General features: G+C 45.5%; 2 protein-coding genes across 6 annotated transcripts in view; one reads left to right on the forward strand and one right to left on the reverse strand.

Moving 5' to 3' along the window:
* CYFIP2 (cytoplasmic FMR1 interacting protein 2) overlaps positions 1–22,196 on the reverse strand; it is a 53,341-nt gene that overhangs the window by 4,496 nt on the left and 26,649 nt on the right. For 4 of the 5 annotated variants that reach the window (XM_027643318.1, XM_027643320.1, XM_027643317.1 and 1 more), the window contains 12 exons: positions 21,853–21,929; positions 20,882–20,990; positions 20,429–20,548; positions 19,595–19,794; positions 19,045–19,132; positions 10,328–10,471; positions 9,425–9,515; positions 8,619–8,749; positions 5,489–5,561; positions 4,893–4,987; positions 676–914; positions 103–250 (listed from right to left, as the gene is read on the reverse strand). In XM_027643318.1, the coding sequence (XP_027499119.1) occupies positions 103–250; positions 676–914; positions 4,893–4,987; positions 5,489–5,561; positions 8,619–8,749; positions 9,425–9,515; positions 10,328–10,471; positions 19,045–19,132; positions 19,595–19,794; positions 20,429–20,548; positions 20,882–20,990; positions 21,853–21,929 (1,515 nt within the window). The remainder of the gene's footprint in view (positions 1–102; positions 251–675; positions 915–4,892; positions 4,988–5,488; positions 5,562–8,618; positions 8,750–9,424; positions 9,516–10,327; positions 10,472–19,044; positions 19,133–19,594; positions 19,795–20,428; positions 20,549–20,881; positions 20,991–21,852; positions 21,930–22,196) is intronic. The other variant, XM_027643321.1, reaches the window with a different exon arrangement.
* On the forward strand, positions 16,458–19,013 carry FNDC9 (fibronectin type III domain containing 9). The gene is made up of 2 exons (XM_027643322.1): positions 16,458–16,563; positions 17,538–19,013. The coding sequence occupies exon 2, from the start codon at positions 17,545–17,547 to the stop codon at positions 18,205–18,207; it is 663 nt and encodes a 220-aa protein (XP_027499123.1). The 5' UTR covers positions 16,458–16,563; positions 17,538–17,544; the 3' UTR covers positions 18,208–19,013.

The raw sequence follows: 22,196 nt of genomic DNA on the forward strand, positions 1-22,196 counted from the left end.
TAACACTGTGTATGGTTGTAATTGGTGAGTTTGGACAAAGCAAGATAGAAAACAGAGGAGTGTGCTAGTTCAGGTCCTTAGGAACCTCACCTTTCAACTTACCACGTTTTTTATGATTTCATCCTTCCCATCCTGCCTCTGCACTTTCAGCAGGTGGTAGCAGAAGTCAAAGAGGTCAAAGCGCCGTTGCTGTCCAAGGAGAACAATAATAGAGCAACCTGCCCAGTTCAGACCATCTCCAAAGCACTGCCTGGAAGGAGGACAGGGAGATGGGGTGGGGAGAGATAACAGGATAGAGTCAGGCAAGAGAAGTACCGTGGCACCAGGAACTTTCTTTGGTGAATTCCTAGGGAAATCAGGTTCAGTCCTGCTCCTAGAAAGTAGGGGTACACCAAGAGAAACTGAACTCAGAAGGAGATATGCAGAATTACACCCAGGCCGGGCTGTGCAGGGTGAATCACAGGGTGAGATGGGTGAGGACCTAGTCTTGGGTTGTTGGCCCATCTACCCACCTCCTTTGGGCACATCCCTTTACCTTGCTCTTTTCTCCAGCTGTTCTGATAGAAAGCCTTCTGAGCATCAGTTTATATCCATGCACAGCAACATCAAGGACCCACGTTCCCCCTCTACCTCCACAGTGGCCGAGGCTGTCCCTGCCGGCCCCTGGACACTCACTCTGCAGTGAACTCGTTGGTGCCCACGGGGATGCAGTACACGAACTGCATGGCGCTCCAGAGCCGGTGGAACTCCACGCACTCGTCCACGTGCATGACCCCGTTGGTCGGGGGCGGCCCGCGCCAGATGGGGTCCTGCAGGTAGCTCCGGATCCGCGTCAGGATCACCTCGAACATGGACAGCCCGCAGCACAGCCGCTCCTTGGTCAGCAGGTCACCCTCCCGGGCGATGGCTATTTGCTGGGGAGGAGGACAACCAAAGGAGCAGAAGTGATGATGTGGCACAGATGGACCCCCTCGTGGGACTTAACACTTCCTGGTCTCTCCCCGGCTCTTTCAAAGTTAACACAGACCCCGTGGGAGGTCCAACCTTACCTCTGATGGCTGCTCCCATGGCACTTCCCACCAGAGAATACTCAACCCTCAAACAGAAGGAGACTTCATATTGTGCTCAGTTATATTTTACCAACCTCAGTATTTGGAATAACTATGTACATCAGAAAATGAAAGGTGAAGGCAAAGCTCTGATCAGAAATACTGATCCTTAATTCTGCTAGCATGCTGTTCTGTTCTGTTAGGGCTACTCAGCATTGCTGGGTTTCATGTCACCATTTCTGCAAATTATGAAAATAAAACAGGAGAGAACAGGGACATTTTGCTTCCCAGGACATTGCCATTATCTCTTTAAAATGTAGATGGCCTAGGGCTTACTTGATTTCTTTTGTAGTTAGGGTTAAAAAGCTCTGAGCAAGATGAGAAGCCACTGGAACCTTAATACTGGAAAACCTGTGGTTTATAAGAAAGTCAAATAATACTTTTTCCAGATGTGGAAGTTTTACATGTATGGACAATTTCTGTGACATTGCTGCTCAGATTTAGATATACAAATCTGGAATGGCTCCACTGGATGGAGTTATTTTGGCTTTTACACTAAAGGAAAATGAAAAGAGAATCAACTTCATTTCATCCCCATTGCTCCCGCAGGAAAAAAAAAAATGGGGATTTTAAAAAAGTAAGCAGGGGCTGCCCCTGGGAGCAGTGACCCCCCTGAGCTCACTGAGTGGAGCTGTGGTGCAAGCATGGGGGTCACTTGCTGCCCTGATATCCTCTCAGCTGCCCTATTTATTGCTGTTCCAAAGCATGACTGACTTCTGTTTGCAGAGCTGCCAACAATAACATGGGAAATGGGAGCTGAGTGCTGTCAGAGCTGTGCCTGTGGCTGTGGGAGGCTCCAGCTCTGCCGTGCTCACCCTGGTAGATGAGAGGCTGCCCTGGCCCCACAGGCAGAGCCTTTTACCCCTCTCACCACTTTGGCAGAGACACACAGAGCAAGCGTGACACTTCCCGAGACCCCGCGTGTCCTACAGGACTTCCTGGAGCCTTAAGTAGTTTTTAAGTATTTGCTCCATTTCCAGCTATCCCTGTAATGCCTATGAAAATATTATCCCAATCAGAGTCACGATGGGGACTCAGAGCAGCTGGGACAAAGGGCAGGGACATGTCCTGTCCAGACGTTAGGAATATGAATTATGCTCCATTTACTTGGGTCACCTTCATTCCACTATGAAAAATTTATGAGTGTGCCTGCACACCCCCCTCCCTGACTATTAGTTTATGTTGGAAGTAACCTAAAGCATTTTTAGTTTAGTGGCTCTTGAAATTAGAAGCGTTACAATTCTTGCTTGTGTCACAATTTCAAGGATGTTTTGGGAACCTCAGCTCAATTAATGTTTAACTAATAGCAAATATCATGGGAAAGCTGTATTGGTCTGCAGAGGCCAGATTGGGTCTGAGATCCCTAAACCTGTTAAACTCAGGAATCATATTACCAGTTCCATGGCACGCACCTGCATGTGTTTGCTTAGCAAGTAAAGATTTATTTCATCCAGCTTTTCGATAGCTAAATGCTGTACACCTTCCCTGTCTTCACCCGCTCCAGGCTCTTATGGGTACAGATCTGCAGACACCAGTCTGTCATGGCAAAATGAGGACACAGTAGAAGTAGAGCCATTTCAAATATAAATTAGGTGTTAGCATTACTGTTTGCTAAGATACAGAGATAAAAGTGGTACTTTGGATAACAAACTTCTCCAGTGATCTTAGTACACTGTTTCTGAAGAAGTCTTAATTTAGAAAGAGAGGCATATGGCTTACAATGCAGTAGTGCCATCAGCTATGCACATTCACAGACAGAATTTGGTTCTAAAATTCATCACAGTAAGACCAGTCTTTGATACAGGACTACCATCCTTGGGTAGATATCTAACATGGGGAAGGCAGCTGGAGAGCTGTTGACCTTGTGGCCAGAGCTGCCTCACAGACAGTCTGGGGTCCCACTGATTTCTAAGATCAGGAGAGGAAGGATGGTCTCAAGATAAACTGTCAAAGGATGCCACTGTGCTGGCTCAACTATTCCCTCTGTCTTCAGAAGGAAAGGCTTCTGTTACTTCCAGTGAAAAAAACAGACTGACCAAGCAAGGATTTGAAAATCCCTTACTACATACTCCTATGGTCAGTATTAAAAGGGAGAGGATTCCTTTAATGAACCACTTTGATCCCCCTGGTTCTTTATGAATGACCCATCAAACAGCTGCTTCTGGATTCCCAATTTAAAGTAATTATTTACAACAATCACTGACAGTTTTCCTGCCATTGCACAAAACCAGTTTTGATTTTCCAGTTTTTGAACCTCTTTTACAAACCTTTAAGTGGTGAGCTTGCCAGAACCCTACCCAAAACCTGCAAAGACCGATACATCCCCACTAACTCTGGCTCAGCCCCTTCACAGCACAGAATTCTATGAAATGCAGAGGGCCACCTTTTGGGAGAGGCATCTAGAAGGCAATGTCTACTCAGATTCTGAACAATTGCTAAAAGGCATTTATGCATTCTGCAGGAAATAGCCCATATGGCCTGTGTCCAAAACTGCATTTCCAAAATGCATGTCCAAAACTGCGTAAGGAGCAAGCTTAGAAGCTATGGAGGCACCTATAGAAAGCGATTCTTGTGTTCATTTACATTTGAGCTCAAAAAAAAAAAAAATCTGGTACCCAACTGTACCTGTGTGATGAATATGGGAACAGTTTACAGAAATATTATATTTTAGTTGGACATGAAGTACCTTTTGTTTTCATCACCGTTATAACTATGGCAGGGATAAGCAACGAGTGACTCTAATAGCAGATTTCAATGATGATTTTGCATGGAAAGAAGGAAAGATAGAAAGACCAACACAAACACACAAAAACACAGAGGTGAATTCTTTTTCTCGAGTGTCTCCTTTAAAAGGAAGTGTCTACAAAGTAAGACAAAGCCCTCAGTTATCCAGCCAATTTCTTTGTTTCAGATGATTTCCAATGATGCGAAGTTCAAAATGTTCTTCATTCATCAGAAAAAAAAACAAGAGAAAAAAATCAACAACTTTCTGCCTGCCCTAGATCTGTCACCTCATACAGCTGAGTGTTCATTCCATTCCCTCATCAGTACATTACAGAAAAAGGGTGTTGATTCATTTGATACTTCGAATGTTTTCTACCCCATCAACCCCATTAAGTGGGCACTGGAAGTTTGATTATTACTATCAGTGGAGCTCAAATTTTGCCCATTACATTGACCAGTCTATGGACATATTTTAAACCATACTCAGTTTCTGCACAAGGGATCTTTCCCAAGCTGAGACCTACGTCAAGAAGATACTTTAATGGAGCCATAATTTTAAGCATGTGCTAAAGCTCTAAGCATGTGCTAGGAGGGAAACCATTCTCAGATGTATTCCTTGACAGGGATGAGCTTAAAAATAGACCAAGCTGCAGCCCTAAAATGAGAACCCCAAAAGTGATGGCAATTGATTACGTTAGGGATAGCTCTGCAAAGTTTCCCCTCAAACCACTCCAGCAATTCTCCATCTTTTTAAAATGGAGAAGGAGAGTTTTTCAGAGTTGTTCTGATTCAGAACTGGCTTCTAGCACACTTGCCTTATAGCTCCCTGCCAGGTCTCCTGGCCAGAGGCAGAAGCACAACATCACTGGACCCGCTCACAGATTTCCCTTCAGGGTGTCTTCTAGGGCAAGGATTCTGATTTGCTTGTCCAATTGATGTTTTGCAGAAAAAAAAATAAACCAATGAAAAAAAAAAAAGGATCACTGTCCCAAGGCCAAACAGGCCGTCCGGGGACTGCTACGAGTTTTCAACAGCCATCCCTTTCAATGAAATCCTTACCTGCGGAGTGCCCAGCCTCTCTATTAAGGGAACCAGGTGAAGTGGGGCATACTTGGCTTCGAGACGCTTCATGCGCACCTCCAAGCGTTCTCCTTCTGTCAAGCGAGCAGCAAACAGTGAAATGAGAGGAGGAAGTGGAGACCCGCAATTTCCGCCGAGTTTGCTCAGAGCTGCCCCCCAGCAACCATCCAAGGGGACTGTGGATCAGGGAGCCAAACCGACAGCAATGAGGGAACCAGTGATGCAGAGAAGGGAGGGATGTGCGATTGCAGTCTCAGCAGCAGCTTTATCACACGTGTCCAAAAGCATGTCCCTGCTACCGATCGCTCCTGCTGGGATGGACATTTCATGCTGTCATTCTCCAAAGAGGCTGTGAAATGGCTTTAAAACCTGAAGGGAACCCCCAAACTGACTGAGGTTTCAGGCTACAGGAAATGCACCCTTGGCTTTTGTTTGCACCTGACGTTTGGCTGTATTCACTTATCTGTTTGGAGGGGGAAACAGGGCTAGAACTAATCCTCAGCAGAAATGGGAGAGAACCAGCTTCTGGGCAGAGACCTCTGAGTCTGCCCACTGCTTCCCTCTCAGCTTCTTACCTTTGATGTAGACCCTGGGCAAAATATTTTGGAAGGGAGCAGCATGCAGCAAATCACAAACTTCTTCCTGGGACTGAGGCAGGAAGAAAGAAAGATAAAGTAAGTTAAAAAATACCTACAGGGGATTCGTGAATGGCTCAGGGACCTGGGCAACACTACAACAGTTCATGCCTACAGCACCTATTCAAAACCAACCCAGCTCAGTAGCAACTCCAACAGTTTGAACCTAAATGAACTAAAACTGGAAGAAATACCTCAAGACAGGAAGTTTCCCCTACACAAATAAGTTACTTCCTGCCTGTACAAGGCCAGACGTTTATATTTATTTTCTGTCCTATTTACTAGCACTGCAAGCAACGGGGGGATAAAGAACACAGAGGTTTCAGTTTCATCTTACCCTGATGAATTCCTGCTGTCTGTGCTTACAGAGAGTGCCCAGGTGGAAATTACCCTTTGGCTTAGTTATTTTAGGAAGTGTACATGTAAAATATAGCGATGTGTGTCTCTACTGCAAATAGGTACATCACACATTGGTCTGAAATTATTTGTTTCTTGGTATGGTGTTCTCAGCCAGGGCTGTCAGAATCCCAGTGGTGCAGGCACCAGGGAGAATAAAACAGAAGTCCAGAGAGGAATAACATCATGAGATGCCACCTGAGGGGATGCATGCCAATGCACTTGAGAAAAAATAATCCCAAACACAGATGCACAAGGAAGAGAAACCTAGAAATAGGCAGGTGGAGACTGAGGAGCGATGGCTGACAGTACATTGTATACGAGTCTGCAATGGGAAACAGCAGCAAGGAAACCAAAGCTGTTTAACACAGAGGCACCGCGTCACGACAAGGCATCAGCCTGCTCCTACAAAAGCCTAGTCCTAGGACATGCTTCCAGTTCTGAGCTTATTGTAGAGATGTAGACACACTCGAAAGCAGATCATGACAGCGCAGCAAAAGATATCTGGGGGCCAGATGGAATGACTCGGCTGGGTCTGTTCGGGATGCAGGGGGGGATTCCCCACCTTCCAGCCAAGAGGACAGTGTAGCATGGAGCTGCAGGAGGCTGTACTGGCGCATGGATGCCGGGATGAGAGCAAGTTTGTGGGAGTGCAGTTTGTGACACAGTGCTGGAGGGACAGGAACAGTCTGGGGTCCCTCTAAGGGCAGAGAGATGCTGGTGCTAACAGAGTGGGCCTATCACCTTAGTTGTTTTGTTTGTAAAACACTATTCATTCCTAGATGAATGTTCTTCCACTGCTGTTTCCCTCTGATAAAGAGAGTATTTTCACCATTTGCAGCCTGCATTCATCTGATATATCTCCCAAAATTAGTCATGCTATTAATAGACCTCTTCCCCAAGGCCCATTAACTGAGAGTACAAATTCTGCCTCGAAATTTAGTCCCAAGCAACCCCTCATTCTTCAGATTTAAACAATAAAAAGGGGTAAAATGGGACAGACTGAGCATCTGCACTAGAGCAATTTTTGCCAGCAAATACCACCAGGCTTAGATCACTCAGACAGCTCTGAAGGTAACTGCACCATAAAAGCAATTCCTCCTGCTGAACAAGAGCTCCATTAGAGGGAAAATCTTGTTCTGTGATGGCTCTATGAATCTGACACCTTCCAGAAAGTGGGAATCAGTGCAGCTGCATGCAAAATGGCTTTATATTCTGAATCTACTTCTGTGGGGAAAAACAAGGAATCAGAAAGAGAGAGACTTTTTTTGGCGCAGAAAGTGGGCAGATGTGGACTTGGATGGGCAATCTTCCTAAAGGGATCCCTAAATTTTACCCACCATCCTTGCTTTATTTTCTGCTATTCTAAAATGCCAGTACAGTGCTGATGTACAGTTCCTGGGACTGAAGGAACATTGTTTCATTGAAATGAAAGATTTCTGAAAGAAACGTGTCCCTTAAGTCTCCATTTAAAGATGGGACAGAAAAGGCACGTGCAGTACATCCAGCATAAAACCCAACACTGAGAACAGCAGAAAGCACTGACCAAGCCACAAAAGAAATAGAAACTGCCAGAATATAGTTGGCAACTCTGGTCATTCTATAAAAGCCAAGCTGCTGGGTAATATACATCTCTCTAGTTTTCTTAATCTTCAGCAGCCACTGCTCACTGAATGTGTTTGATACACCCCATCAGGAACTGAAGTCTCTTGATCTGGAGTTAAAATGCAAGGGCAGAAATATATATATTTTGAGTACATGCAGAGACTTTCAGTTTTTCCTGTGCTCTATGGCTGGATAAAACTTGGAATCTTTGAATTTCCTTCTGCTTTTGCTCTGAACTTTCTGGCTTTGCTTGGAATCCCATCTAGGGAAGTCTATCTGAAATAACCCTGTCAAAACCATTATGACATAAAATACGCATATTTCATGTAAAATTGTGTCACTGAACAGTCCCCAGTTGGCTCTAGGCCAAACTATGAGATAAATTCATCACAAAGTAAATTTACATGTGAAAAGCTAGAAGGTAGGAAGATGAGTGGCACTCAGCCACAGCCTTTGCCCCACACTAGAAAGGGCATCACATGAGCTGAGAGACTTCTGCACATGCAAAACACCTGTGGCAGGGGGCAATACAGAGTTGTCACTCCAGTTATTTTCAGTGAGGATGTCATAGGAAATACATCATCAGCTCTTCTCAGATTTCCTTCCTGTTGGATTGCTTTATACATATCACCATTAGAATCAACCAGGTTGTTTTCATTGCACTAGCACCCTAAAAGAGCAAAGGGCTCAAATCTACATCTCACTGTACAAAACGTGTATAAAAAAGTATTGATCCCTGCCCCAGAGAGCTTACAATCTAGAAATAAACTCCAGTTGGTTTTATTTCTGAGAAGGATGAACAAGGGGTAGCTTTGGGTCCAAAAATTAAATCTAGATCTTCCAGTATTCAGATTCACCTTCAGCAATCCCAGAGGCATGACCAAGTGCCAGTACACACCATCCCCATGGACATGCCCAAAGCCTCCAATAATACAGCCCCAGAGAGACCAACACAAAAAGCTGGAAAGTAACATTTCCCAAACTCTTCTGCTGGAGAACCCACTTCCACTTATACTCTTGAGCTGGAAATCTCAAGTATGATGTGTTGGTGCAGGGGGTTTTGCCTTACCAAAGCCTGCTCGATAAGGAGGCAGAAGAGAATGGCATTGCCCACTTCTCTGAGGCTCTGGAACACATCAGTCTTCAGCTCTGCATACTCAATGATGTCCTTCAGCTGATGATGGAAAAACTCCAGGATTCCTTGAAAGACAAGGAAGGACAGTCAGGAAGAGAGCAGAATCATCCTCTGGTACCTTGGGTAAAAAGACAATCAGTGCCTGATATTTCTTTAGTCACAAATTGCAAGCTGCAAAGGATACACAGAGACTGGCATTGGAAAGAACTAAGATGCAGTGTCTTATCCTGCTTTCAGTAACCCTTAGAAAATAGGGAGTAATTCATATTAATTCCTTGGATTTCCACATCAGAGGAAAAAAGAGGTTTGAGACTAATGGATGACGTGGTGCTGGCTCATGTAATACCAGCCAGAGCTTCTGACTGCAGACATGCTGCAAAAGTCAAATGCTGAATAGAGCATTTGAAAAATATCAATAATAAACAATATAACAAAAACATATAATTATAAACAATAACAAAAGCTTACAGAATCCTGAAAACAAAACAGAAGCTACCAGAAGACATTCCCTTATCTGTGTGTTCAAAAGGAAATTTACAACAGGAGTTTTCCTGGGGAAGTTGCCTATACACGTTCCAGAGTCAATGGCAAAGCAGCTGAAAGTGTCCCAGCCAGCCTGGCTGCACGTTGCACTGGTATGTCACGTGCCCAACCTGGTTTAACTATTAGTGTGGGCCTAAGTAAACACTGCACCAACACGTTGGTGAGCTCTTGCTCAAGCATGCCTCTGCAGCACCCACCTGGAGAGCCATATTCATGTCTTGGCAAGCGGCATATCTTGGGCATTACTTCGATCAGAGTCTTCACATACTGCAGGATGGTGCCTTGGAGCTGTTGGAGAAAAAGGGAAGTTAAACAGGCTCTCCTAGCACTGGTTTTGAAAGAGGCTGTTTGAGGTTGGGTCCACATCTGACAGCACAGGATGAAACTTCAGCAGGAGTCCAAGAAGGACTTACTTAATTTGGATTTCGCTCAAATATAAAATTCAGCCCAAGTGTATGGAGTCAGAGAGCTTTTATAGCTTCCTCACAAAGAATAAATCACAGCTGCGTGGATTTTCGAATTCAAAATACAGCTTGCTGTGTTTGCACTGTTTGCAGCTGAAACCCAAACAAGGCTCAGTCTTCAATCCAGCTGGACTTGTGCTCCTAAGCCAAAAAGCATTTTACCAGAGCTTCCAAAGGAGTCCTTCCCCAGCACAGGAAATGCTCCTTCCACCTGAGGAATAACACTGGATACTCAGATTTTAATAAAGAATTTACATTCATGTAGAACAAGTTTCTGCAGAACTGATGTTTTACACTAATATGGATTAGAGCAAAGCACATTTCTTAGTTTAAAGCACTTGCTGACATTTGCAGTTACACACCTGCATCCTGTAGATACATTATCTGGGATTAGGGACTAAACTCTGTTTAGTCAAACATAAAATCTTTGTGCTGAATGTTGTCTGATCCTGGTGGAAACACTCCATCATCCCACCAGCAATGGTGAAAATCAGACACAAATGTTTCACTGTGGATCAAGGGACATGATGGTGCCCAGATGTGAACACCCTGAGCCCAAAGCCCACGCCGACTGTCCTGCCTGGACCTGTCAAGCCTTTGGGGTTTCTCCATCACCAGGGTCAGGCTCAGAATTACCAGGCTCTTGACGATCTTCAGCAGCTCTTCCATGACCACCGCGATGCCCTGGTAGCCAAGAAGGCGGCAGATTGTCTTGAAATGAGGTGGCCCCACGAAATTGCGGTAGGAGCTGTAGATGTGACTGTAGGCAATGTTGAGAGGCTGAGAAATTAGAAGCACAGCGACAGTTAGACAGCAGCATCAACCAGACCTGTAAGTAATCCTCTTATCACAGTATTATGTTCCATCACTTCAAATAAAAATAAGAAAGAGAAAGAGAAATAATAAAACCCATGACAATTCCCATTTCTACTTCTTGGGGCAAAAAGGAGATTGCTTTTCTTCTGTGTAGTCAGATATATTCTAATCTCAACACATTGTTATGTCACAAGGTTTATTATCATACTGTGTAGCAACAGCACTTTCATTTCCAAGATAATTTACTCTCCCATACATTCCCAATCAAGTATTTCAGTTCAGTGGCCCTTTGCCTCTTCAAAACCAAATTCTTCTCTACTAAAATGAAAACCTTTATATACATTTAAGCAGACAGATTTTTTTCCCTATAGGCACTTGCTTTAAATGAGGCTTATTAAGAAAAGCAGGAACTGCAGCCACTGAGTTCAAGGGCAGCTGGAAGAGATACAGAGGAGATCATTTTTGCATCCGGAAAACTCTACATCAGCCTCTACTTAACAGACATCCCCACGGGTCTGTGACAAGGGTAAGAATCTGACCCTGGTCTAGGGAGAATAGTACCCAGGGCACTGGCTCCCAAGAGCTTTTAGCAGCAGAGAACAAAAAGTGATTTCCAGGATTGTACTCTATCAGTGTCATCTTGGAAATGTGGAAATTGCTGTAATGTTTTATCACTGGAGCATTTACAGGATCCATTTGGTGTGAGTGAAACAGAAGTAGGGGGAACTCTCCCTCCATGTCCCTCAATGACATCTCCAACTACAGCCTCAGTGAGCAGCAAAAATGCAATTCTTGAAAAGATTCTTGCATGTAGTGCTCCTTCCAGCAAAACACAGATAAACCCTGGCTCATCCTTAACCAAAAGATTTTTCTCAAACAAAGGTAAGAAAACAAAATGTATCCCTGTGGATATTTTGGACTCCACTCTACAGGGATCCCCTGCCCTGCCAGTAACGGAGCAAAGGGAGTGCCAGGACCAAGGCACTGAGGAGGTTTGGGTGAAAGAGAGCAAAGGCTGAAGTAGCAGAACAGAGGAAAATATTGTCTGTGCTTCACCACTGCAGCAATACAGTGGCTGAAGGCTCCAGTTGTCCTCCAATTCTGACTCACTTCTGCAAGACTTACTTTTAACACCTCATCTGAGCTACTAATGAGTTATAAAGTGAAGTCATTTGCTAGGAATTGGAAAAGCATTTTCTTTTGCTCTCAGCTACAGAATTCAGCAGACCGAGGTACTGACCACGCTTTCATAGACTTGTCAGATGCCTTAATCAATTAATTTTCCCATATTTTGTTACAGCTCCATTGCTCTGGTCCAGCAGCTCATTGCCTGCTGTAATTCGTTGGTGCTCTCTGAACTGGCAGAAATAAGCACATTTTCCGTGAAATATAATTTCTCCTCCTGTTCCTGGTAGGTGAAAATAGCCCTTTAATACTATTAAGTACAGAAAGGCTACCTTGGAGGCTCATTCACAACGAGCATGAACTTTCTCTCCCATTAAAACTAAAAAAAAGGGCCCCGAATGAGGCATGAGCCAGAGTTTAACAATTATTTAGGCAGACAGAAGCCTACTTTCAAAACTCCTTGGATGCCAACTCCTGTTCAGAAAATGGCATTTGAGCATCCTACTTAGTCTTCTGTCTGCATTCTCAGATAACCAAGTCTTTAAAAACCTGTTTGGTAGAGACAGAACCAAAGCCACTAGTTACACACCCTGATACATCTGAAGAACAGCAATGGTTTATGTTTTGAAAAGTGTGTCTGTTTAAACACCAGGTAACACCCAGCCTGGAATATTCGCCAAATGGCCAACACGACCATCCCAGAGGGAAGTCAGTGCCCCAGGGCCCCAGCCCAGCCATACTGCCACAGCTGGTGTTGTTTTGGCTTTTGCAAGGCACCGTCCCTGCTCCAGGTGTCCCCAGAAAGTGCTGTGCTGCAGGAGTGATCCAAGTGGCCCCGAGATGGCTCCTTGCACCTTCCTTCCTCGTCTCCCTGTAGGCTCCTTTAGCCTGTTATTTCCCCAGGCTTAGCACGCCAGGGCTAGAGGGGAACAAAATATCCCCATTTCAGTGGGCTCATGAATCCACACTCATTTCTGGAAGCCTCTTTGCTACTCCAAAGCCAGCAGACAGGATTTCTGTCTGTGCACGAGCCTTGGTCCCCTGAGATGGGCTACCACCACCAGTACCCAGCTGTAGTGCAACTGGTCAGGTTTTCCCCATAACGGGCTGATATTTTGCTGCACGGGCAGCAAGTGGCCAGTGCTGCTGCACAGCTGCCCACCTCGCAGCACTTCTTCCCTCTCAGTGGGATAATGGGGCTGGAGAGCAGCTCTCATCTGGGCTTTTCCCTCAAGTGGGGGTCTCAGCAATTAGCCTGATTGGGAGAAGACACATTTTAGGACATGCATTGGCTGCAGATGAGCAGGATGATTCATCCCTGCCTGTCTGCAAAATGAGGGAGGTTCATGGAGCTCTCTGCAGAGCCACACAGTGCACTAACAGCAGGCTTGCATCTAATAATAATACTCTGCCAGCAATTAAAAATATAACTCCATTTAAGGGTGAGATACACAGCTTGGGGTAAAGACTGTAGGATGTAAAAAATGACACCAGTGGGTATTTTAAGAGAAAACAGCTGAAGGTACATGGCACAGCTCACTCCCTCGTGCTGGGCCACCGCTTCCAACCCCTTGGAGAGCCAAAGCAAAGCCCTGATCCTGCCCTCCCCTTGGAGCAGCAGCTGCTGAAGACCCCCTGGGGAGGTTTGTCCCATCTTTGGTTTGGGGCCAAATGGGCAGGTTTTGGGGATGGGAGGCCGGGAGTGCAGTGTCCTGCAGAGCCCAGGTATCACACCCTGCACCCAGGTCTCAGGGACTGTCATCTGTAATTGTGAGCATGTGGGGAAGGCCCCCGCATTGCTTTGGAAGCTCAGGAGGTTACTAGGGATGCTACGGGGCAGATTTAGTAGCAGATGAAGCAAATCAAACCCAGTTCTATTTCCAAATCTTTGAGCTTGTTGTTGGCCATTACCCAGACCTGTCTGAGCTCACCTGAGAAAAGGCAGGGTGAGTTTTAGCTGATAAAATAGATCAGAGGGAGATAATAAACAGTACTAACTGTTCCAGAATTCCCTTGGAAAAATGAAGAGCTAATGAAAGAGGGATATAGAGACAAAAAAGGACTTGCACACAGCCCAGGACTAGTCAGGGCTCCCAGCCAACCTAACTGCAGTGCAACAGCTAAGATGGTGTCTTAGAAAGTGAAAAACAATTCTGACCAGAATTGCCAGAGGAAGGTCTCTAGAAAAATGGCCTGAATATGTCCTGATTCCTTCCCCTGCCACAAGCAACCTTCACTCCCCTTGAGTTTTTACCATATTCGGCTTTATCAGCTGATTGCTGAAACTTTCATGCAAAACACACACACATTTTCTACCTGGGATGGACAGGACATGTACAGTGCAGCAGGTTATAGACTGTATTGAGACTATGTCTGTCTATATTCTGTGTCTCAGCAAAACAATGAGATATTAGGAAAAAAATCTTTACTGTGAGGGTGGTGAGGCCCTGGCACAGGTTGCCCAGAGAAGCTGTGGCTGCCCCATCCCTGGAAGTGTTCAAGGCCAGGTTGGATCGAGCTCTTGAACAATGTGGTCTAGAGGGAGGTGCCCCTGCCTGTGGCATGTGTGTTGGAACTACATGATCTTTAAGGTGCCTTCCATCCCAAACCATTTTATGATTCTGTGATGCCAGTACTGATTTTCAGGACTGTATACACTGATATTGATTGCAATGAACTGGGTAGCACAGCCTAGGAGGTCGCTTGGAAGGGATCAGCAGCCCCCACCACCAAGATCTCCTGCAGCAACCACAGCTCCTTCACACCTTTGGGCTGTTGTTGCAGACATGGCAGCAGAAAATAGAGTGGCTCCATCCTGTTCACATACCATGACTATTTTTACAAGCAGCAGCAGGATGCACAGGTTCCATCTGCCTGCACACTTTTTAAAAAAAGAGGAGCAAATTCAACCAGGGAAAGGAAAACAGGGATGTCCAGTGATTCTGGCACGACCCTGCATCCAGCAGTGCCAAGAAAAACATAAGCACTCATGAAAATACATAAATGAAGCCCAATCTAAAGCATTTACAGAGCAAAGAAGTGGTTAGTGAGCAGTAAATAGTGGGTTGATGGTAATTTTGCAGCTTCTTTGTTGGAGACTTCGCAACCTGCTGTGTTTTATAAGTGGCTGAATGACAGATAATGGCTCAGTTTCTGCTGGCCACTGGAGCATGCCCATGGTTTGCATCCTATGATGAGGAGTGAGAGATCCTAGGCAGGCCCACAGCTGGGTCCACCTGCAGATATGGGAAACATCAGTGCTGGAGCAGTCCTGGCACTGGCATGGTTTTGGCATCTTCTCATCCTGGGAAATGAGAATTTCAAGTTCATCACTGGTGCAAGCCTGATTTTGGGAGCAGGTAATCCCAACACCACTGAAAGCTTTGCTGCACTTCCCATAGCAAGCAGTATCAATCATGGTGTGCAGAAAGGTCAGCAGGACCCCTTGCTGGCTAATCCAGCTATTCCCATTCTCCTTGGTTTCCTCTCTTCCTGCTAATGCATCTTATTTGTGAACAACTGAAATTACTTTCAAAGCAGCTGTGAACACCGATAAACTCAGCCACCCAAATGCCATAAGAAAGTGGCTGTCCCATGAAAATGCTACCACATTCTGTAATCCACCTTTCTAAAGCTGGGATTTGTATCCTCAGCTCTCTCCCTGCAGGCAAAGATGTAATTTACTCACAGCATGGAGCCAGCTAAGAGGTGCCTGTCACCCTGCTCTCGTAAGCAGGACCGAACCAAAGGCAGGAAGCCACCTGGGAGCACTTTCATTTCCATCCCTGCCCATAATTATTTTCATCTCTGTTCCCAGTTTTCAGCTCATTGGCAGATGCAGCTCAGCTGCTCTCACAGAGACAAAATGGAATACAGATCTTGGAAGACAAAACCATCCAGAACTGTGAAATGTCAATCAAAAGCAGGGGTCACACATACTCCCCAGCCTGTAATAGCCCCTCCTGACGCAGTTTCCATTACCTCATCACTGTTGATATCTGGAAGATCTTTTAAAAGTTGCAAGCACCTTTCCAGGAATGACATGAGTAACTCCAGACCCAGAACCAACACTTCTTCTGGAAAAGTTCCTCTCGAGCACATTTTGGCTTTGGAGAGCAGTGAGATACTTGTTCAGAGCCTCTCCTTACCAGGCCCGGTGACACATTTGTCCCCTCCTGGCCACAGACTCGAGCTGCTCTCCTGAACACCACTGGGACTGGCATTGCCTCTCCCTCCTGCCCTCTCACCAGACTGACAGGGGACATCCCCAAGTTGTCTGTAAGTCAGGGGCATTCAAAGAAGAGCCTGTCTTTAATCCCACACAGTTCATCAGGGGGTCGAGGTCTTTGAAAACCCAATTCCTACTCCCATCGCACAGTTTAGAAAACATTAAGAAGCTATTGGATGTTGCTGCACCGTAACGGATCAAAATCTGCTCACTGGCTTTGGCTTAAATCAGTAGTTTAAATGTGCAAGAAATCATAGAATTAAGGACCTGAGTCAATGTGTACCACAGACCAGGATCCCAGATTTCATACGATGTGCCAAGGTGTCTGTAACCTCAGACCCTGCCGGGGGTCAGTGAAGGTCTTGCTGGGGAAAAAAAGAAAACCCGAACAAACCAGCAAACAAAACTACCTGCCTTTTTTTTTTTTTCTGCCTCAGAAACACATACTTCTCCCAGGCAGAAGCTTTTAAGGATAACATTCCCAAATCACTCGAAGATGCCTGCCCATCCTTTCTTAGTGGTTGCCATGGTGAGAGATGACGGAGCCCCAGACGGGTATAATACAAGGCAGCGCGTGGGGAAGGGATTCAGCAGAGGCAGGAGGGAGGCGAGTGGTGGGAAGAGGGGAAGGCACTGCCTGCCAGTGGCCGCTCTGTCACCAGCACCTACGGCCACCGCGGACCCGCCGGGGGAGGTAAGGGAGGTAAGTGCCTGCCCGCGGCTCTGGGGGGGCTCAGCGATGGGCACATGTGCTGCTCACCTCCTCATGTGAGAACGGACAAAGCAGCTCTTAAGATGAGCTGTTCTCTGAGCAAATTAAAGGAAAGTTAGGGATTGTTAAAGAACAGAGGAAGAAGGAAAAAAATAAACCAGCTCTATTGCATGCAGCTGCTGCTCCGAGCGCTTGGCTGGTTGGGAGAGAGAACAAACGGGGCTCAGGGAGCACTTTGGGGATCTAAAGGAGTGATGTGCTCAAGTGATTTGTGGCTGCTGCTAAACAGTAATTTGTTACTGCTGGGGGAGAGCTTTGTTCTTGTATTTCATATATTTGTATTTCTCTAAAAGCACTGATTTTATATGTCACCCACCTACAGATGTCACATTTAAGATCTTGATATTACAGTGTGACATGCTGCAGGAACAGAAAGAGAAACTCTATTAAGCAACAAGTAAGGTACAGAAAATGCAGCAGCAACTTAAACCAGTTAATTAACCATAATGAAGCTTTTTAAAAAAAATTTAGGTGTAAAATCAAAATATCTATTGATTGGCAGCCTCACAAGGCAAGTTGGAGCTAGTTAAACGATCACGGTATCTTAATCACATTTGAAGCATCCTTTCTATTTCATGGGAAATAAAAAAGCTAAAAAATGCTTCTGATATAGACAACCAGTTAAGAGAGATTTTTAAAAAAATCTAACTAAAGTACACCCTATGCCCCAGCTGGGGTTTTTCTGTTGTTATGAAGCAGGGTGATATAGTAGGCTGGGCAACAGCAGGATTTGTCTTTTGTAATTTTAGCCATCCAAGACCTAGCATCTAACCTAAGTGAGCCAGGATAGTCCTGAATCCAATGTAAAGGCCAGTAAACCCAGTGGAAAGACTTCACTAATGTCAGTGGCTTTTGAGCCTGTACACAAATCAGGAAACTCAGCCTCTGCCTGCATCTGGTTTCAGGGGCACGATGAACATCGAAGTGCACAACATCACTTACACCAGCGCCACGGTCTCCTGGGCCATGAACAACCCCTGTCCAGAGAACTACTACCACGTCATGTACCGCCCCAACTGGAACAGTGTCTTTGCCGGCTATTTACGCCAGAACTTCCACCGTGAGGAGCGAGTCCCTCACCCCCTCAGCTCCCTCGTCCTCCACCGACTCACACCATCCACCATCTACGTCCTCTGCATCACGTGCAAAAACTCTTACCCCTCCAGCAACCACTGCACCACCTTCCACACTCTGGATAAAATCCCCCTGGTTTTTGGCGGCTCTAAGCACGAACCCACCACCTCCATGTGGATGGTGAGCAGCCTGCTGCTCCTCTGCTTCCTCGCTCTCCTGGCCTACGGCTGCCTGCAGTTCTGGTCTGCACGGTGCCACCAGGCTGCCAGGCTGAAGCATCCCGACAGCAGCCCTGAAGAAGTGATCGAAGGAAGCAGCTCACCAGAGGAGCCACTGAATGATGGACTGAGGGAGGAGCTTCTGGAGGTCCCCATGACCACTGTGCTGATGAGGAGCTCCAGTTTCATGAGGGAGAGTCCATATAGCTCCCCTCACTGCTTTTTTTCCTATAAAAACAGCGATGATAAAAGGGCCATCTTGCCACAGCATGGCCTTCAATGAGAGCAGAATAAAACAAGAACCTACTTAGAGGTTTGGTTCATCCTCTCTTTCCCAGCTCTTGCCAAGAGGACTGTCTGTGTATCCAAGGCAGCTGTCTGTCCCAGGCTAGAACACAAGGCACAGACACTGGTTGCAGGGGAAAAGATTTTTGTCAAGGGACAAAAATATTGTCATTTGCTGAGAATTTTTAAAAAGAATCCAAGTCAGCTCTCTGGGAACAGCCAGGTTTGATGGACTGTAGTGTCATTAGTTCATGTGCATCAGTAAGGTAGGTTCACTTCAGAGTCATCTATCAATGTGCACAAGAAATAAACTCCACTGGAGCAGTTTCACACTTGAGTGATCCTCCACTAGTATCACATCCCAAGCCCTCATAGTGCCTGTATAAACAATCATTGCAGCCTGAGAAAAGAGCTTTTTGTCAGTATTAAGTAGTTTATATCTGCATACTCAAGTATTTTAGTAATTCCTACTTTGAACTACAAATGAGATTCCTGAAATGGTACCTTCCATGGGAAGGAACACTGCATCGGAGCACCAAAGTGCTCATCTCTCTGTGCATTTAGATGGATGTGACTCAGTCTCAGTGCCAACACCAAGCACAGAGCTGTTTTGGCATCTCTTAACATGGGCATGTTACAGGGAAGAATATGGGAAAGCAATAGCAACCAGCACACTGAATCTGCTTCTTGCATGGCCTTTTGGTTTCAAACAACAATATGACCCTGCACATTTGCACCCACCATTCTGTTATTGAACTAGTTCTTGCATTTCTTTCTTCCTAAATAAATATTTCCAGCATCCACCCCTTCTGGCTGCTGTGGCTCATTTACTGACCTTGGATCCATAGAGGTAATAGGGCTGAACATTGGCTGGCTTGTCCCGCTGGGGCTCCTGCGTGAATGGGATCGCTGTCCTCACAAACCTGTGGTGGGCATGGGAGATGAGAAGTGGTCAGAACCTGGCTAACTGAGAGCAGATATGGCATAGTCTGGGATGACCTGTAGTTGCAGGCTAATTAGAATTCATCACCTGAGCTAAATGAACTGGAATGCAAACTCCTGCCCCAACAATAGTTGTGTAAAATATCAGTGTAACCTACCAAAGTTTCTTCTCATTTGGGGCAGGCAAGAAACCCACATCTGAGCAGCTACCAGAGCTCAGCCAACCCTCAGCCACTTGCAATCACTGCTGCTTGACTTCGTTACTATCATCTTCAAGGCCAACTGGAGATGGTGGGCTTCAGCTTCATTCTAAGAGTAATTGTTGCATCTCACAGGGAGTGGAAATCTCACCACAATGCACATGAATTTTATATGGCAGGTCTGACATTCTAGAAAGAAAAGCAGGGTTTCCAGGGGGCCCTTTCCTTGCTTTCCCTCCTCACCTGTTGGTGGATCCATTGTAGCAGTAGTTGGGTAGGAAGTCGAAGTTGAGCTCCCAGAAGACATGGAGGGTGATGCGCCCATAGGGCGCGGAGACGTTGTGATTGGCCTCCCGGAACATGGCATCGAAGCTGTCCAAGGTCATGTGCTTGCACAGCAACCTGTGAGTCAGGCGATTTATTTCCAAGAGCCACTCCAGCTCCTGCAGCACATAAAGCAGCAGCAAATGCAACATATTACCAAGATGACAACAGAAGCAGCTGATATAATTGCCAGGGGAATGGTTTTATATCCACACACACACACAGAACTAAAGATATCAATTTAATTCAGTGGCCAAGGCCAATTGCACTTCTACTCAAGGGGGTCCTGGTCCCATATCTTGTGAATCTACAGGAAGCAAAATGAATTTGTTCCCCACTGAACACTGGCTGGTTTTCACTCCAGAATCCTCCAAAGGTGGAAACATAATTTTACACTACTTGACTCTGATGCTCCTGTAACATATCAAAGACAGCAAATCCTGTACACACAGAAACAGTGTCACAGCCACCTTCATCCAATGGGGAATTAAAGTAAAGATTTCCTTCTCTTATAGCTCTGCAAAGTCTAACTGCTGACTGTCACCTTATGATTTATGCAGATACTTAATAGTCTGATAATAATGCAATTAAAGCTGCATAAATAGAAACAGTAGAGTCTCAGCAGCATAAAGGAGGATACATGGCTGCCTGAAACCTACTGTAGGGAGACTCAAAGCAGAAGACAGTTGACTGTGTATCCATGGCAGTGTATTATTCTCTCTGTTCATACTCGCAGTCAATAACAGTTCTTACCACTATGGATGTCAGGTCCTCGCTCTCAAAGCGGCTAATGGCCTGGTCTAACGATTTGTACATCGCTGCCGAGATGCGCTGGGTAATGAGCCTGTTCAGGTCAATTGATCTACCCAGCAACTGGGAAAAGAAGAGATTTGCATATTATATACAGATGGGGAAAAGGTATTCTATTTCTTTTTTAACGGACACAGCTTAAAACCAAACATCCAAGCCGGTTAAAATGTGAAAATGGTGATGTAAAGTCAACTTAAGAGGGAAGGAGGGAAATGTGGAGCACAACTCGTTTTCCCCTCAGGCCCCAAGCCTTGAGTGTGGTGTGTCAGAAACAGGGTCCCACCCTTCTCATTCCAGAACCAATCTCAATTGAGCCCAGCACCAGGATGCCCACTGTCACCAAATGGATAATAGACCAGGAGTGATGGGTACTGGAGTCTATTGTTTGCACTGTACCTGGACGTGCCTCTGCTTGAGCAGCGTTTCGTAGCGGTTGGATGGTGGGTACGGGATGATCACCCCGTAATTCTTGCATTCAGCCCGGAAACGTTTGTCCAATAAAACACTGGAAAACAGAAGCAGTGTCAGGAAAATAGAAACAAATACACTATCAGCTTCTCTGTGGATCTTTCCAGAGTTGTTTTTGCCCTTTTAATCTTGGCTCTGAATGCCAAGAAATTTCCACCTCTGCTTATGCCTCTAAATCACAGAGCAGCAGGTGTTATCTGGGGACTGCCATGCTTCTGTTTTATGGCTAAAACATTCAAAAAGATAAAAAAATGTGCTGAAAGATATCACTAGCGCCAGGTACAGGGGTGGTCCCCAATCTGCTGTGGGAACATTTGGTTGGTGATGGTGATTGTTCTCCTTCTCTAAGGCCACATGTGACCTAGAGACAAAACTCCTCGCAAAGTTACACCAAAGACTTGGTTCACCTTAGGGGCCATGAGAAGAAGACTCTCATTAGAGTTCATCCATGTTCTTTAAATTGCTAAGAAGGAAATGTCACAAAGGTTCTATCTCCCCACAAGGGAGAACAAGCCCTGCTGCTTTACTAGGGTGAGGACAAATGCATATTCCTGCTTTGTAGAGATGGGAGGCTTCCACTCCTCTAACCTGGTACACAAACAGAAGTCAAGTAAGGACATGTTGTCTCCATTTGCTTTTCTGCTGCTCTCACAAACTGTACTCAGACAGCTACTCAGGATGCCAATTGTTATGTTTTCACTTTTAACTGTGTCTCCTTGCCACTGTTAATTCATTTTTCCCATTTACTGGTCTGACGTGGACAGCCAGCTCCATGGGACAGGGATGATCTATGTTATTGTCTACTTGCAGCGGCTGCTCCCTGAGGGGAACCTTTTGGTTTAACAGCAATTTGGATGCAGCGATATCATCAGTCACCATCAGCAGTCAGGTTCTCCTACCTGCCAGCCATTGCTTTATAATAGGCAAAGATCTGATCTGCCAGCTTGTACACAAATTGATCAAAGCACAAATTCACCTGGGGGAGAAAAAAACAAGACTTGGTGAGGGTGTCACCAGCACAGAGCAGCTCCTTCCTATGCATGCTAGATCAAAATACAACCCAACACAGATTTCTCATTTAAGACAAGCATGTATTGAAGGTCACACTACCTAAAAAACACAGTTCTCACATGCTAAAGGTAAGCAGAAAATTGCAGTTACATTTTCCGTCTTACAGTTTCTGCATGTTTTTACAGGTCCTGGTGTCCTACCCTCCATCATCCTTCCCTCTCAGGGAATTTCT

Source organism: Corapipo altera, unplaced genomic scaffold, assembly GCF_003945725.1.
Source record: "Corapipo altera isolate COAL_440 unplaced genomic scaffold, ASM394572v1 75, whole genome shotgun sequence".
Lineage (NCBI taxonomy): Eukaryota > Metazoa > Chordata > Aves > Passeriformes > Pipridae > Corapipo > Corapipo altera.